The sequence below is a fragment of the Petaurus breviceps genome, unplaced genomic scaffold (genome assembly GCF_028583685.1).
Source record: "Petaurus breviceps papuanus isolate PSGF00001 unplaced genomic scaffold, PetGlider_PUasm1.0 175, whole genome shotgun sequence".
Classification (NCBI taxonomy): Eukaryota; Metazoa; Chordata; class Mammalia; order Diprotodontia; family Petauridae; genus Petaurus; species Petaurus breviceps.
In genome coordinates this window covers 58,508,359-58,526,648 of record NW_027185764.1, presented here as the reverse complement: position 1 = coordinate 58,526,648, position 18,290 = coordinate 58,508,359, and the positions used below count along the sequence as shown (strand labels likewise).

Genomic DNA, 18,290 nt, shown 5'->3' with positions numbered 1-18,290 from the left:
ACACCTAGCCGCCCCGCCATCTTACTTTTCAATTAAAATACTTCAATTTCATTCTGTATTTTAGAAATTTCATGGCAAAATAATTGTTGGATTTTCTTTCAAGAAAAAGCATTCCTAAATATACTTATGATGGCAGCTGACATTTAGAGTGTCCCAAAAATCTTATTGCAGTTTTATGTTTAGATTAAAATAAGCTCTCTCTCTGTCTCTCTCTAGATAGATAGATAGATAGATAGATAGATAGATGGATAGATAGATAGATAGTGTGTGTGTCTGTGTATAGGTAGTGTTTTAAGGTTTACAAAGTATTATACATATGCTGTCTTATTTGATCCACACATCTGACCTCCTAGGTAATAATACTTCAGGTATCATCACCCCATTTTGCAGATGTACAAACTAAGGTTCAGAGATATTATCTGTCTTTCACATGCAACTAGAGAAAATTGATGACTAGTTTTGATTATGTTTTTCCTAACACTAAAACCAGGGTTCTTTCAATCATGATGCTTTTCAACTTGTGGTTGAATACAGCCAAATTTAATTTCAGTAGGGAAAATAATTAAAGACTTTTAAAAATTCCCGAGAAAGATATATTTTAAATGAATACCTTGTGTTAAGTTTCTGCAAAACATAATTTCTTTTCCTTTCCTTTTTTTTCCAGATACTTGCCCAGCGACGGGAAACATTAGCAGTTGCAGGGATGCCACCTCCAAGCTTTCTAACTACCTATATGTGTTCATCTTGGGGCAGCTGTTGTTGGGAGTAGGAGGAACCCCTCTTTACACGCTAGGAACAGCCTTTATTGATGACAGTGTTCCTACACATAAGTCATCTCTCTATATAGGTGAATTTGTGTTCTAATATAATCAACCCATTATGGCTTTTTATTTGATTTGCATTGTAGACAAAGCAAATATATAAGTATTAGTGAAAAAGGTTAATAGTATTTCAGGCAGATTTTTCCCATTAAACTAAATTTTCATAACTGTTCATAATTTATTTGCAATCTATGAATTTTCATAACATAAAAAAGATATTTCCTAAGAGCTATTTAGTTAATATAAAATCTGTTGAATTCGAGTTACATTAGAAGATGATGGACATCATTGATAATGATGGAAGGTACCTGAGAGTTTAAGAATATCATAACATCCCTTTTTATATACTGTATTTTCTTTCACGTATTCCAATTTCCCAAATACCCTTAAGCATTTTTGTTTGTTTTGAAATGGCAGCTACTGCTGTTAGCCAGGACCTCTCTAATGAGAATATATTTTGGCCTTAGCTGGGCAGATAGAAGGCTATATTTAAGGTTAACACTGGTGAAGCTAGCAGGAAGGAAGAGCCTGGTAGCACTTAACTCTGTCTTCTCTTTTCGTATCTCTGCTTCTCCAATTCTATCTCTAATTTTCTTCCCTGGGTTGTTGGTGCAGGACTATTGGACATTCTAGCTTATCTCCAACCATTTTAGGGGAAACACTCTACTGAGTCTTTTATCTGAACCATATTTCTAGGCTCTGCAAACAGAAACCTGATTTATCTGTATTGATCTCTTTATCTCTACCAATACCTCTGACTATGTATATAAATATAGATCTATCAACATAGATATAAATGTAGATTTAAATAGATTGATACAGATATAAAGAATAGTGAAAGGATCTTTCATAGAATACTGTTCTCTTCAGATATAGCTGAACACAGAGAAAGTAGATTTATGGGCAGATGCAAAGGTAGTGCTAAATCCTTTAAATCATGAGTATCACATACATGTAGCTATTTTGGCCTTATATCTACAGCTTAACAGCTTGATTCTTTTTTTTTTTACTTTTTAAAAAATTTAAATTAATTTTAAAATTTAGTTTTGGTTTTCAACATTCATTTCCATAAGATTTTGAGTTACAGTTTGCTTTTTTTTTTTTTTTGCTTTTTGGAGGGGGGAGGGCAGGGCAATTGGGGTTAAGTGACTTGCCCAAGGTCACATGGCTAGAAAGTGTTAAGTGTCTGAGGCCAGATTTGAATTTAGGTCCTCCTGACTCCAGGGCCAGTGCTCTATTCACTGCTCCACCTAGCTGCCTGGACAGCTTGTTTCTTAAACAAATGTTTTAATAAATGCCATTCCCATAGGTTGATTTTGAAAGTGTTGTGTATGAAACAGAAAGTAAAAATTAGCCTATTTTTTTGTTGTGAGTGTGATCCCTATGCAATTTCAGACTTGTACCATAAAATATTCTTCATATTATTATGCATTTTGAAAAAAGTTAGGCATGTTTTCATGTTCTCTTTTTTCTTTTCTTATAGGAATTGGATTTTCTATGTCAGTTCTAGGCCCTGCTGTTGGATATGTGTTGGGAGGACAGCTGCTAAAAATTTATATAGATGCTGATAGGGGGAAAAGGCAAGCCAACGTATTTTTCAACTTTTAAAAAATGTTTTCCTTTTTCATAAGTTTTGATAGCATAAACTTTACACGTTCTCAGTATAACTGGTCACGTATTCTTTTCTTGTGGGACTATTATCCATGTCTTCTGTCCCCCGAGTGTTCTTTCCACAAAACATCCTCTCAGCATGCTAAGGGCATTTGTCCAGGTTTCTCATCATTAGGTGGACTCTAGTACAGTGTGCCCATCTGTTCAACTTTGTTCTCATTGCATGACTAGTCCACCCACTTTTCCTATAATACAGCTCTTTGATTTTGTGCCATTCTTGTACAAAATTTGTCCTTGATAATACCTTGAGGCATATTTACATTCATCAAGTGCCTCTCCATATCCCTTTATATGACCTACAGTTTTGATTCTTCAGAGATTGTTATATGGAATATAACAATTACAAAAATAATATTGATTTTAAAATGGTGAACTTTAGTTTCAAGCAGAAGCTTGTAGTTGTTGAAAACTGCCCGGTTCCTCAAATGCATTCCAACCCATGTTCCAACTTCTAGTAAATTCTGTGTTTGCCTTCAAAGGGCTTACATCCTACTCTGGGAATACAAGAATGCAGTATTCAAACATAAACAACTACAATATAATTTGGCAGGGGCGAATAACCACCAGGGGCAACAGGAAAGGCTTCCCATAGGAGATGACACATTGAGTTGAGTCGGAAAGGATGCTAAGGATTCCAAGAGGTAGAAGTAAGGATACAGTGCATTCCAGGCATGTAGGACAGCCTATGCAAAGGTATAGTAAAGGAAGGAAATGGAATACAGACTGTCAAGGAATGTCAAGCAGGCCAGTTAGGTTGGAATGGAGAATTGATGGAGAGTCATGTGAAATAATCTAGAAATTTAGACTTTAACTCTAAATTGATGAGTTTATATTTTATTCTAGAGGTAATATTGAGCTAGAGTAGGTTCTTGGGCACAGGAAGGACATGGCTAGGCTTCTACTCCTTACCTTAGTCAGTTCGCATAACTAGAAGGGTGTGACTTGCCATAGAATATAGTTTCCAAAAACTTTCCTATTTCTTTTTAATTTTCACCAGGGATTCTCACTGTACATGTGTAGATCAGCCCTATTTGGAGAGATTAAAAAGTAGTCATTTTGATGACATTTTCTCAGTAAAAATACTACCCTACCCTCCACAATTTAGCATATTCCTCTCTTTTAAATATAGTCAATCAAGTCTAATGCTTTTGTGCCCTCAAAATTGTGTTAGCAATAATAACAAACCAACTGTATGTATATTTATTCTGATCTGGTTGTGCTATACATCCTTATTTTCATTGGTGCCTTTTCTATTTCCTTATGCAGTACACTGGAAATTAATCTTAGAATCTAAAGGTATTGGCTCCATTGCCATCAATGGAGAAAAAGGGTTGTTATGGAAACCTAAATAGGTCTTTTTTTCCCCACTGTGTCTGCTCTCCTTTTTTTCATCCTTGACTGTTCTTGAGATGATCTGACTTAATTGGCTCTTGTGCCCAGCTTTCTTTAAACTTCTAATTCCTCCATTGCTTCTTGCTGTTTTTGTCATATGAGTTCAAACTTCTAATCTTCTCCCACCTCTTGTAAGGCCTTCAAACAACCAATAAACCATGTCATGCTAGTCAATTGACTGAGAGGTATAGAGAATACAAGATTTCACTATGCCTATTGTTTATTTACTATAGAAAAGCATTTGAATCAGTGAACTGAAACCAAAAAGTTTTTCCTTTGTCAAAGGAAACATGTCAAAATTGCACAAGATTCTTTGAAAGATGTAACAGAAAAGATAACTTTGACAATTCCCTGTTTTAATATCATATGAGATATATGCCAGGGAAACAGCCATATAACTACCAGCACTATTTGCTTCTCTCATGGAAGAAGTCCAGCTGAGTTGATTAATTGAAGCAGAATTACTTAGAGATGCTGAGATTCTCCAGATGAACCTATTTGCTAATGACATTGTGCTGATTGCACTAAGTCTCTGAATCTTTCAAAGCTTTCTAAATAGGATACATAATTACTGGGAAAAAAAATAGCTGAACTATCTATGAGAGAAAAACCTAGTATGTGAAGAATTTTCCAGGCTATGATAATCTCCAGTTGCTAGGAGGCAGCAGCAATCCTATGAAGGGAAGAGGAGTACCGGAGACCTCAGCCTCTCTTGCCCTTGCCCAGGGTAATAGACAGATTGTTTCAAAGGATACTCTTTGCAATCACAGAAACTGAGTCTCCATTTTGGGATGGTGATGGGGAGGCACTGGGGAGAATTGGTGGTGGAAGGATGAGGATTAGCTTTTAGAGACTCATATCAAGGAACTGAGGGGCTACATCTTTTCACAGCATATTCTAGGGGTGAGAGGGGTGGGAGTGGGGGATCCTAGATCTCTGGGAGGCAGAGGCTGTGAGGTCCAGGTCTTACACAAGGGAGGGACCCTGATCAACTGGTTCTTATTCAATGGTAAATGATATCTCTGTTCCTTTTCTCCTTATCCTCATGATTCGGAAGCAATGCAGCTAAAGGGAAGATCCTTTTTCCCCCCTCTCATTCTCTTCCAACTTTCATTCCTACCCATTTCAACTCTAGGGCTTCCACAGTGCATACATAGTTTTCTCTGTCCTCCCCTTCTATTGAACCCATTCTATTCTTAATAGATTTTTTTTCATTCTTCACTTTACAACATCTCCATCTTCTTATACTAATAGAAACCTAGATCTCTTGGAAAACTGGATCCTTTATGTCCAACTAACCCTTAATTTGTAATTAATCCTAATCTAATCCAATCTAACCCAATACCGTGGGTCAGGTACTGTGTTAAGTGATGGGGATACAATTCATAAAAAGTAAAGCTAGTCCTTGCCATTAGGGAGGTTACAATCTAAAGGGAAAGACAACACACAAAAAGAAGCAGGAAAGGGGAGAGGAAGATGGGAGAGCAGGGACATTCTTTTCCATGGAATTGAAAGCATTCAGGGTAGCAGATGCCAAGTGGAATGATCTGAGTGTAGTTTCTTCTCTCTTTAAAGAAAGGCATTGGGAGAAGTTTGGTACCTTTCCCTCCTAACTGGAGGCAGAAGAGGCTGAGGGAAGTAGAGTCAATCAAGGCTTGAGTTAGCAACTTAATGGTGAGTTTAGAAGTGATGAGCTTATCCTGGGAGGGGCATCTTTTTCCTGGGAATTGAAAGGAGGCAGGGTTGGAGATGCAAAATTGAGTGAATCCAGTTTCTGTCCTCTATAAAGGTAGGCTCAGTTTTCCTGTCCAGTTCTATCTGTTCTTATGCTTTATGACTTAATGTACATGCCAGTGTCCCCTCAAACACTCTGACCTCCAAGTTCATCATCATCCTTAGCTCCCATGATCTTTATCTTCATTCTGCCTTCAGCCAATCACAGAGATCTAATCATCACCTACAACTTTTATCTCTATATTTAAGAATTCTGAATTTCCTCTCCTCTAAACTTAACTTTCTGTTCTTTTATTCTCTTTGATCTCACTTCTCCAGAACTTATTCTTTATCCTCACCGTGATTTCCATGTTCTTCCATGCTTCCCTGTTCTCTCAGTTTATCACCTTCACAGCCCTGACTCTCTGGTTGACTGGTAATTTCATACACCATCAACTTCTCTTGAATCCCTTGTTAAAGACCATGTCACCTTGTTAGACACTACTGTTCATTTTCTATTGAATGCTCATGGAGAAAGTTACATAATTGTTCTGTGTTCAGTATAAATCTTAATTTGACCCTATATATTGCTATATAATGATTCTTTTATTATTTCCTGATTGACTTTATATTAAATTCTTGAAATAGTTATTCCAAACTTCTTTCTTTAGATACTACCTTATCCAACTCGAGAAAACTTCAATTATCATTTTGCCATTTTTGTGAACTCCCTCTTCTTCCCTGCTTCATTCCTTAAAATCCCACCTTAGGATCCTCCATTTCCTCCTCTATTAAGTGAGTCTTTGATGAAGTTGAACTTCATCAAGCTAAAGTTGCTCCTTTAATTCCTTCCCCTCCTTCCTTTCCATCTCTTCTGGGAACTTGATTATTTCTTCTCTCTCTTTCATCTTTAGTTTCTTGTGGCATTATCTTCTGTTCCTATCAGGAATATCCCCAGATCTCCTCCACCTTTAAAAAAAACAGAACCTTCACGTGATCCATTACAATGGCAATCTATAGTTCTTCAGTTAAAAAAATTATTGATGCTTTAAAAAGAAATCACTTTTACTTCTCAGTGACTCCCCTTCTCCATAGAACCTTCTCTTGTAACAAAGAAGTACACCTAATGAAAAAACAAATATTCATTGGCAATGTCTGATGAGAGAAAGGAGGTATGCTTTATCATCAGAAGTTTTAAGTCACATTTGGTCACTGCACTGATGGAGAACTGTGAGCATTTTTAATGTTTCCATTACATTATTTTGGTCACTATGTAAATTGTTCTGGTTCTGCTTACGTTACTTAGCTTCCCTAAATTCTTCCTACTTGTGATTTCTTATGTTGCATTAGTATTAGTTATGTCCACACAATAGGTATCCAATTTGTTTCCAGTCTTTTGCTACCCCAAAAAGTATTGCTCTAAATTCTTTTGTGCACATATGACTTTTCCCTCTATCTTTGACTTCAGTTATATGCTAAGTAGTGGTGCCACTGGATTAAAGTTGTTTTCTGGAATAGTTGGACTCATTCAGAGCTCCATCAGCTGTATAATTGTATGCTGATTAAGCTTCATTCATTGTATGCTGATCTCATCATATTTCCAGATTTTAACATTAACATTCTACTTGATCTCTGCGCAGACATTGACTTTATCATTTACCCTCCCCTTTGTACTGGATACTCTCTTGGCTTCCTTGACACTGCTTTCTTTTTCTACTAGTTTTCCCAGTACTTTGCAGCCTCCCTTTTTGGATCAATATTCTTCTCTTACCCACTGTCTGTAATGTTAATGGGATTTAAGACCTGCCCTACCCATTAATTGGCCTCCTGTGGAGCCCATTAAGGGAAGTTAGCTTAGAAGAAGCTTGCTTAGAAGAAAGCTTTCACACCTTTTGCTAATTTTGAATTAGGTACTAAATCAGGAGGGTTGTGATGCCTTCTAGGTCTGAGAAGTATATATACACACACACACACACACACACACACACACACACTCTGAGTTGGTATTTTGCTTTGGAGGCCAGCTTATGTGAAGGATCTTGTGATTCCCGAGTGCAGATTCTGAGTGGCTTATGTTCAGAGCTCCCCAGTTGCTCAGATGTAAAGGTTTTCTCAGTCCAGGGATATATGTAAAGTGTATAGTTGATTCAGGCAGTCAGAGCCCTGTCTGTTGGTTTTTATTTCTCTGCTTGTATTTTCTCTGAAATTCAGGGTGCTGATGTTTCCCCTGAACTAGAGAATATAATTAAAAAAGATTGTTGACCCCTTAAACAGCTATCTTTCCTAGTAAAGCAGATCTAAGAACGTGTGCTAGCAGCCATCCTGTGTATGCTAGTGTGGTTGCCACTACAACATCAGCAAGAATCTGTCCTGGACTTTTTCCTCTTATCTCTCTACATTCCCTTGACAATCTCATAAGCCCCCAAGGGCTTAATAAAGCAGAAACCCATATCTATAATAAAGTCTTAATTTCTCATCCCACCCTGCATTAACAACTACTTCATGGGCACCTCCAACTCAACATCTCCAAAAGAGAGCTCATTATATTTGTTCCCAAACCTATCCCCCTTCAAACTCCCGTATTTTCCACTATTACAGATCTGACTACATCATCTTAATCCTCCAAAGTCTTCATGTCTTCTTTTTGCTTCAAAGATAAAATATAACAATCTCAGTCTATTATACTTTGATTCTCATCTATCTTTTTAGGCTTATTTTATATTCCTTTCTCACACTCATGAAGTCAAACTGGTCTGTTGGCTGTTCACTCTGGCTTCCTTGCCTTTGTATAGGTATTTCCCTATGTCTGGAATGAAACTTCTCACTTCCATCTAGTTTCTTTAGAAGCATAGCTCTTATATGAGGCCTCTCTAAATCCTTCCAATTTTTTCATTGTCATCTTTGTCTTGAGATTACTTTTTCTGTGTTTATTCTTTGTATTTTCTGATCTGTATATATGTTGTATTTCTACATTAGAATGAAACTCCTTTGAGAGATGGAACAATTTTGTTTGTATTTTTTTTCATCCAAGTGCCTAGCACAATGCCTTGCTGTAGGTTAATAAATCTCATTATTTTGAACTAAACTGAGCTATATGAATTTAGATTGATGACACATAGAGCTATTTAGTCTATCTTTCCATGTCTGTCTGTCTATGTAATCTTAGGCAGACACAGTAGGTGGGCAATCACCTTGGTCCAGAATTAAGAATGAAGGAGCAGTTTGGATCTATGTAAAATTACATAGTTTTTTATAACTCCAAGTTTTTTTTTTCTGAAAGTACGGCCCATAATTTTACATAAGTATTTTTTGGTGTTTTTCTGTAGCTGTGAGTGATAAAATGCAGTCCTCAAAGGTTTAAAGTTATAGGTAACCCAAAAGACTATGGAGTGGTACATTGCTTGGGGTTAGCAGGATCACATTTAATATCAATGAAGTTGTAGGACAGTCTGTTAAAAAGATATCATCTGAGAGATGTATTATGAGAAAAGAAGAGAGCAGGTAATTTAGCAAGTTAGAAATAAGTGATGGATAGCTCATATATTCCACTGGCATTAATTTAATGCCAAGAAGCCTCTTTTATGAGTGAAGCATTTATAGGAACACACGGAGATGTCACATAAAAAGAGAAAGTATAGGTAAGTTATGTTTTGGACCATTAGAAGGAATACCTAGATAGATCAGATCACAGAGTTATCACATAATTGAAATAAGATGGTGAAATGGCTTTCTTCATACCAATAATTATTTTATCAAAAATCTTTCCCTTTCAACTTTTTCATTTCCCTTTCCCTTTCTTAATCTTGTTAGACTTTCCTTTCTCCCTAATAAGTCGTGTTTATGTTTGTCATAAGGTGAAGGAGTTGAGTAGCTGTCCCTTACAGTGATAATACTTGTTTCCTTAGGAATATGAGAAAATTAACTGCATTTTGCTTCTATTTTTTTGTCTTTATAGCAAAAACACCAATATTAATATAGTTCCTCTTGTAACATGTCTAATTTGGTCATTAGACAGGGGTCTTACCTTTAGAGTACTGGAGTATAAATTACTAAGTGATTCAGTCTAAAACCTGTGTCATTCTTAATTTCTCTATCCTACTTTCTACCACACTACCAACATTGCAAACTGCAAAAGTAAGAGAAGACTGTGTAAGACTGAGGAACAATGAATTCATCATATACATAGATGCATTTTTTTTCCCCCTGAAAGATTTAGAAAAAAGCATAGAAGGCATGTTTATCAAATTTGTATGTCACCCAAGACTGGGAAGGATAGATAACATAGATAGGTAGATAGATGATAGATTGATAGATTAGATAGATAGGTACATAGATAGATAATAGTTAGGGGACTACCCCCTACCAAAAATTTTTTTTGTCTTTTCATTAGGCTACAGCATTGGGCTTAATCTAATAAAATGCAATTCTTTAGGGATAAATGTAAAGTCTGACATTTGGGTACAAAAATCTATTTCATGAGTGTGACAGGAGGCATAGTTAGACAGCAGTTATTGTTACAAAAGAGTGAGTAGCATAGCATGATCATCAAAATCAAATGTGACCTTGAGCTGTATTAAGAACGGCACAGTTTCCAGGAATAGAGATGTGTGTGTGTGTGTGTGTGTGTGTGTGTGTGTGTGTCTGTGTGTCTGTGTGTGTACATATATATATATATGTATGTGTTAGTCCTACTTCACTTTGCCCTCATGTGTCATCTTGTGTTTGGCTCTGGATGCCATGGTTTAAGAAGCACTTTGATAAGCTGGAGAGTGTTCAAAGGAGGGAAATCAGGATAGTGAAGGGCCTTGATTCCATGTCAGATGAGGAATGATTAAAAGAAATGGGTATGTTTAGCCTGGTGAAGAAAAGACAATGGGGATATGATAGCTATCTTCTCATATTTGAAGATTTAGATGAGGAGCAGGGACTAGATTTATTCTGTTTGGCATTAAAGGGAAGAACCAGGAGCAAGGAATAGAATTTGCAAAAAGTAAAATTTATATCAGATATCTGAAGAAATTTGCTGATAATTAGTAATGTCCAGAAATGGAATGGGCTGCCTTTAGAAGTAGTGGCTTCCTCTTTTGTGGAGGTATTCAAGCAGAGCTTGAGTGACCGCTTGTTGCATGTACTGTAACAGAGATCCCAACCTTCACATATGGGTTGTGCTGCATAACTGCTGAGATCCCTTCTAAATGAACACAGTCTGAATTTGAGTAGTCATAATACTGTTGATGAACCTTTAATAAGATGTGGTTTTCTTTTTTTGCAGGCCCTATTGGGGGAAAATTCAGCCTACTTTGAGGTCAATATGATAGCTGCCTTGTGATATTTTACTTTTATATAATTCTGCCACCAAGATGCCAATATTTAGAGCTTGTACTCTTTAAATATTTTTGGAACATCATATAAAATGAGTCATTAAAAATGCAATAGTTTTAGCTTTTTCTCTTTATGAACAATTTTATTATAGTAATTTAAACTGTAAAATATGATAAAACTGTTAATTATACTAAGTATGTTTCTAGTAAGAAACTAGAAGTAATTTTTTTTTCCCATTAAAGTGCTTTTATCAATGAAGATGATCCCCGCTGGCTGGGTGCATGGTGGATTGGCTTTATTTTGTCCTGGTTCCTGTCGTGGTCTTTGATTATACCTTTTTCTTACTTTCCAAAGCATTTGCCAGGTAAGTGCTCAAAAGTGGTTCTTTAAAACTGAAGGAAGGGGGCAGCTAGGAGGCACAATGAATAGAGCACTGGCCCTGGAGTTAGGAGGTCCTGAGTTCAAATCCGGCCTCAGATACTTAACACAAAAACTAGCTGTGTGACCTTGGGCAAGTCACTTAACCCCAATTGCCTTCCAAAAAGTAAAAAAGAAAAAACAGAAGGAAGTTTTCCTGATTATTATAGCAAGTATATTTATTTAAGCATAAGAATAAGAAGTAGAGGGGCGTCTACGTGGCTCAGTGAGTAAGAGCACTGGCCCCCGAGTCTGGATGACCTGGGATTGAACCCGGACTCTGATACTTAGCACCACATCCAGAAATAACTGGCCATGTAACTTTGAGCAAGTTACTTAACCCCAATTGCTTAAAAAAAAAAGAAGTAGACCAGTAATTTCATTGGTACAAGAAATTCCTGGATGAAGAAACTCCATCTGTCAATATAGATTAGCACCTTCTCGTAACTTCTAGGCTTAGAAAGTTGATGGTGTATTGAAAACTAAAGTACCTTTGTCAGAGTCACACAGTATGTGTCACAGGTAGAATTAAAACCCTGATCTTCCTGGCTTTGAGTCTGGCCCACTAGCCACTATACCACACTGGAAAATTCATTCTGCCTTCCATGCTGAAACTTAGTTTCCTATTTGTATGAAGATCATGGTATGAGTATTTATAAGCATTGTTGTGAAACATCAGTTATTTGTAAAATTTGGTCTCATTCCTAAGGCAAAGTAACATGACTATTTATATACCAAACTTCCATTAGTGAATTTATTTCTCTTCATTTACCCCTGGAATCCTATGTGTGTGCATGTGTGATGGGGGTGGGTGGGTAGGGTAATAAGATGTGGCATGAAGATGTAATCTGAGACCTGATCACCCTTTATGGAAAGTGGGAAGAGGATTATGCCTGTACCATCAATTCCTTAGCTGGGGGAAAAGGGCAGACAGGATCTAAGACAGCTTCAGTGGTGATTTCTCCTTTCTCCAGGAGGAGTATCTGGTCTATCTATTACCTCCTCAAATATCTCTGTATTAGGAATTTAGGAGTTTAGGAGTTCAGAACAAAAGCAACTTCCCTGATAAGTGAGGCTTAGTAACCTTTATCTGACACTTTCCAGTTTATCTTTTCTCCACTACACATTTACACAAAAAGCCATCACACGTATCAGTGAGCAAACCCTTTCATCTATGCAAAAGGGCAAAGACAAATCAGACATTTTCCACAATTTAAACTATAACAGAGTATATAAGATTAAATGAGTTCTTTTTTGCTTTTTGGAGGCGGGAGGGCAGGGCACTTGGGGTTAAGTGACTTTGCCCAAGGTCACACAGCTATTAAGTGTTAAGTGTCTGAGCCCAGATTTGAATTCAGGTCCTCCTGACTTCAGGGCCAGTGCTCTATTCACTGCGCCACCCAGGCGCTCCTTAAATGAGTTTTGGAACTCAAAGGGAGATAAGGTCTCAGTTCAAGCCAGGAAAGAGGGACCAATCTCACCCAGGAGAGGTCTCCTCTCAGCACTCTGTAGAGATGTGACCCTGGAGTTCAAGGATCACGATGTGGTCAACTCTTATATGTCTGTGAATCCAAGGGCACCATTTCAAAATCCCTTTCCCAACCAAATCCTTGAAGCTCATTTTTCCAATTGTGCCTCTAGCCATCTCCCTCTCAAGTCTGTTCAACAAATTGAAGTGAATATGAATGCAGTGTTGACACATACAACAAAATGATAGATTAATCACTTTCTCCAAGCCACTTTGTCTCTTTCCACCAAAAAAGAAAAAGAAAAAAGAAAAATGATGCACTAAATGTAGAACAGTTAAATCAATAGTAGGAAGAAGACAAACTTGTCACATAGTAAAAGCCTTTGTGAATCAGCACTGAAGAACTCTTAATTCCTTTTTATTTTTAATAAACATGTTTATTTTTAACTTTCTTTTGAAAATTTTGAATTCCAAATTATCTTCCTCACATCCTTCCCCTACCTCCTGAGCATGCAAGCAAAATTATATAATTTATACATGTGAAATCATGTAAAACATTTCCATATTACCATGTCAACCCCCCCCCCCAAAGAAACAAAACAAAACAACAAATAAAAACTGACCCAATCCCAAAAACAAGAAATAAAGTGAGAAATTTATACTTCAATTTGTATTTGGAGTTTATTAGATTTTTTCTCTGAAGGTGGATAGCATTTTTTTCATCATGAGTCCTTGGAATTGTCTTGGATCATTGTATTGATCAGAGTAGCCAGGTTTTTCACAATTGATCATCATTACAGCATTGCTGTTATAGTGCACAATGATCTAGCTTTCTTCTCACTTCTTTGCATCAGTTCATATATGTCTTGCCATGTTTTTTTTAAAAGTTGTTTGGAGGGATATGTTGATGGAGTTCAGCTTGGTTGCAGTCTATGCTCTGCCATCTTGGCTCCACTCCTCCTGAGAAGTCTTCTTTTTAAAGTACTCACTCAGCACCCCTCCTGTACCAGTTTCTATTTGCCAGAGGCAGAGGAACCAGATAACTTACAAGTAGGTGAGAAGTGGAAGTGAAGGATATTGAGATCTCTTGCTGCTGTAGACATTCTGCCAGAATAGACCTTCCTTTTATACCCCCATCCATCAATAAGCTTGAACACTGATTTTTCCTAGGCACATGAAGCTTAAGTGATGTGGTAAGGGATTAAAATGTGCTGCCTTTCATATAGAGCCCAGTTATAAGTTAGGTACTACTCAGATTTTCAGATGCTCTTCCCTTAGCCCTCTTCAGGGGGGCAAATTCTGTTTCAGTCAGTTCAAGAGGAAGAGAAGAGCAGAAGGAGAAATTAGGGTTGAGTACCAACATAGGCTGCTGTGCCAGTGCTGAAGAAAGGTAGGTTGGAATCCAGATGAGGCCAGGGCTGTCCCTGCTGAGGATCATCAGGGCAGGGACGTAGGCTTGTGAACTGTGTGTTTTCCATTGTAAGAAGGCTGAGGCAGCTTTTAAACATAGCCTTGCAGATGTGCCCACCTATAAAAAAAGGTGGGACCAGAAAATGAGAGAGGAACTTTTTAAAAGGCCAAAATTCTAAAAACATTAAGAGAAAAATATTAATAAAAACCCCAGAACATAAGCAGAGAAATCACTATGGAGGATACTAAAACCAGAAAAAATGATGAATAATTTCTCAGTAAAAAGTTTCTTTATCAGTTATTAAGAAGAAGAAAGTGAATCAAAGACTGATAAAATACAGTATCCCCTGAACTCCAAAGAGATCTTGGAATAAGAAGAGGAAACTTTACAGTGACTCAAAAGCAAAATGAATTCTATAAGAGAAGAATCAGAAACAAATAAGTCACAGAATTTTCATCTCAATGTAGAATTTTTTGGAAACAAAAAGAATTCAATGGATTGTAAAAAAAATCAATGCCCAATGGAGAATCAATCTAAAGAAGTGAGAGATCGGGGTGGCCAGGTAGCACAGCGAGTAAGAGCACCGGCTCCAGTGTTGAGAAGACCTGGAGATCGAATCCCGGGCTCAGACACTTAGCACCCACCCAGAAACACCTGGCCGTGTAACCTTGAGCAAGTTACTTAACCCCAATTGCTTAAAAAAAAAAAAAAAAAAGAAGTGAGAGATCAACAGATATGGGACACAAATATACTGAAATGGAGAGCACCTGGCAGGAGAAATAAAAGGCAATAAAATTGTAAGAGCACGTGAACCCTATAAAAGAAAAATCACTGATCTTGAAGACATTTTGGGCAGCTACCATTTAGAACATGTTAATTAAAAAAATAATGTCAGAAATAGTACAAGAGTTTTTCAATGCAGATAATAATACATCATTGTCCAGAATCCATAAATCATCTCCCGAAAAAGAAAATTCCCATCTTCAAATTCCAAGATACATTCTGATTAAATTTAACCCTTCTGATAACTAGCAGCACATTTTGCAGATGCCACAAGTTAAGACTTAAAAATAAAGAAAAGATCATTTGAATGGCACACAACTATTCTGTAGCCATGAGAAATCTCAGAAGGAATCAGATGTTACGTTCTGAAAACAAAGCAGCTTAATTGCAATTCCAATGATATACTTGGAAAAACATTTGTGAATAGAATATTGTATTTGAGTCCTAAGGATAAACCTTTGGGTAGCTACTCCTACTTCTATAGCTAATGAGTCCCCACCATTGTGTTTCTTATTAACAATAATTAGCTCTTACCAAAGGCATTTACTTAATTGACATACCAAGGATAGTTATTACTAACCTTTTCTTTCATAAACTATATACAGTATCCATGGGAAGGGTTGCCTCAAATTTTATGTACAGCGAGACATACATGAATGATCTATGTTTGGAGAAGGATAACTCACAATTCCTGTTATTTCAGAGTCTGAAAGACTTTCTCTCTTCGTGATGTCCTTGTGTCCACCCTTGAGTCCAACTTCCTGCTGCACTCTTGCTCTGCTCTCAGAGTTTGGTTCTTTCTCAAGCCTGTCTTTGGCTTTCTTCACTGGAGTTTGACTGAAGCTTTTTCTGTCCTTTGATGGTTCCTGCATATCTATGTCTCTTTTTGCTTCTGCTTGGCTATATCATAGTGGAATATTGTTTCATTGTATGAAACAACAAATATGATGAACACAGAGAATCATGGGAGGATATACTGTATGAACTGATGCAAGGAGAAGTAAGGAAAATCAGAAAAACTATATACAAAGATTCAATTTAATGCAGTGAATATTCATTAAATTACTAGGGAGATTTTCAGTTGGTTTCTACTCTTTATAATTAGTAATTGCCTAGGAAATGGACTATAAGGGAGGAGGTCAGGAAAATGCCTACCCTTGTGGTCTGGAGGTGGGAGTGGGAGAGATGAGCCAAGGGGAAAGAATAACCAAAGAACTATGTCACTAAATCTCAAGGAAGGCTTTCAGTACATTGGGTGAATGTCCTCCTCCTCCCCCCAATAAGTTTATCATCTCCATATAAGATTTATGGGTGGATATGGACAAGAGTTACCTAGGTAGACAGTTATGAATGCATTGTGATGTGCATTGAGGGAGGGATTATATATACTCATGATACAGACATACTACATAATACATTTAAAAACACATACACATAGGTTATACACAATGTGCATTTGTGTATAACTTTCTATGTGTATGTGTCTCTGTAGATGAATATAGATATAGATATAGTTACAGACAAGTTCCCAATGTGCAACATTAGAAGTTTCAATATTGGAAGTTCCCCATGTTGATTCTACTAGTCTATAGTAAAAATGACCAGAACCTCCCCCCCCCCCCCAAATTTGCTTTCCTAACAAAGCTATTGTGAATAAAGTGTTTTCAAAAATGAAAGGAGTTATTATTATTCTTATATTTCACCTTGATTTTTGAAGAATTAAAATCACAGTTTCTGATAATCACAGATCCATCAAACTGTTGAAGTAGATATACAAGGACATATACAAGTATGGTGCTAAGCCAGTGAAGACACAAAGACAAAAATGGAACTGTCCCTTTCCTTGTTCCAATACACTATGAACATAGATAAGTAAATGCAAGGTGCCAAAATCATAGTGTTGTTTCTTTTATCATTTGGTAATACCATGAAATAGAAACCATTATCTGTGCTTCTGTGAGGTTCCAAACCTTGAGTAACTGATAGGTATATCACTTTAAATAAAGCTTATTTTTCCACATAATCTATATAATTTAATTTATTATTTTTTATATAATCCACTAATACATTTTGATCAGTGATTTTCTCAAGGTTCTATTTTTTACCTGCTACCATTTCATGACAATTAAATCACCTTAGAACTGTCTTATCAGCATTATTAGTAACAAAAACATTAATGACCAGTTACATACACATGCTAGGTCTATAAATGCCATTATTTTCCAAATCCAGAGTTGGAATTCAAAAAGGTAAGGTAAACTTGTTGAAACTCTATATTCTTCTGCACATGAAATTAAAAAGGGAAGAAGGGATATTTGAAAAGAATAAAAAGCTTTTTAAGAAAAGGGGTTAAGACTGTGTACATAGTTGGAATGAAGAGGGTTTCATATAGCTTTCCAACTTACTACTTGTGTTATCTTGGGCATATCACTTAAACTTTTTGGGACATAGTTTCCTTGTCTCTCAACTAATGGAGTTGGGCTAGGTGACTTGTAACCCTTTCAGCTTTAGATTTATGACTCTTTGCTCAGATACTTATATAATCTGAAAGTGTCATAGTTGGTAGTTCTAAAAACCAACTTCTAGTAGATCAAAAGTATGGGTATGTACTTCCAACACTGTCTTTAGATGACACATTAGAATAGCTAGATGGTACAGTGGATAGTGTGCCTGCCCTGGAGTCAGGAAGATTGAGTTGAGTTCAACTTCTTGAGTTCAACTCCATCCTTAAATACTTAGCTGTGTGACCCTGGGCAAGTCATTTAATCCTGTTTGCCTCAGTTTCCTCTCCTTTAAAATGAGTTGGAGAAAGAAATGGCATACCATTCCAGTATCTTTGCTGACAAAATCCCAAATGGGGTCTCAAAGAGTTGAACATAGGTCCTTGGGTGCAGCCTCTTGACTGAGTCCAAGTTTTACTGAATAAATCCTTTCACTAAATTTGCATTCAGTCAAAGGGCTGCACTTGAATACCACTCATTTGGTTGGATTTGTGGATTATTCCAAAGTACCTGATTGGTTCATAGAAATTAAGCATTTGTTAGCGGGTACCGTGTTTCCCTGATAATAAGACCTATCCCGAAAATAAGCCCTCCCCTTACTGTGTAAGATTTCCTCTAAAATAAGCCCTCCCCCGAAAATAAGCCCCATTGAGATTGCTACTGTAGTGAAGGTGATCCCCTGCGCTACACGCTACATTACGGTACCCTCTGTATGCACCGTTTCCCCCCCCCCCCGTGAAACGCACGCTGCAGCTCTGATTGGATGCAGCTCTGAGTGCGGCGTGCGTTTC

General features: G+C 37.0%; 1 protein-coding gene across 1 annotated transcript in view; it reads left to right on the top strand.

The window, feature by feature from the left end:
* LOC138158870 (solute carrier organic anion transporter family member 4C1-like) overlaps nt 1-18,290 on the top strand; it is a 122,636-nt gene that overhangs the window by 54,110 nt on the left and 50,236 nt on the right. The window contains exons 3-5 of the mRNA XM_069085172.1: nt 665-847; nt 2,305-2,401; nt 11,162-11,283. Coding sequence (XP_068941273.1) covers nt 665-847; nt 2,305-2,401; nt 11,162-11,283 — 402 coding nt within the window. The remainder of the gene's footprint in view (nt 1-664; nt 848-2,304; nt 2,402-11,161; nt 11,284-18,290) is intronic.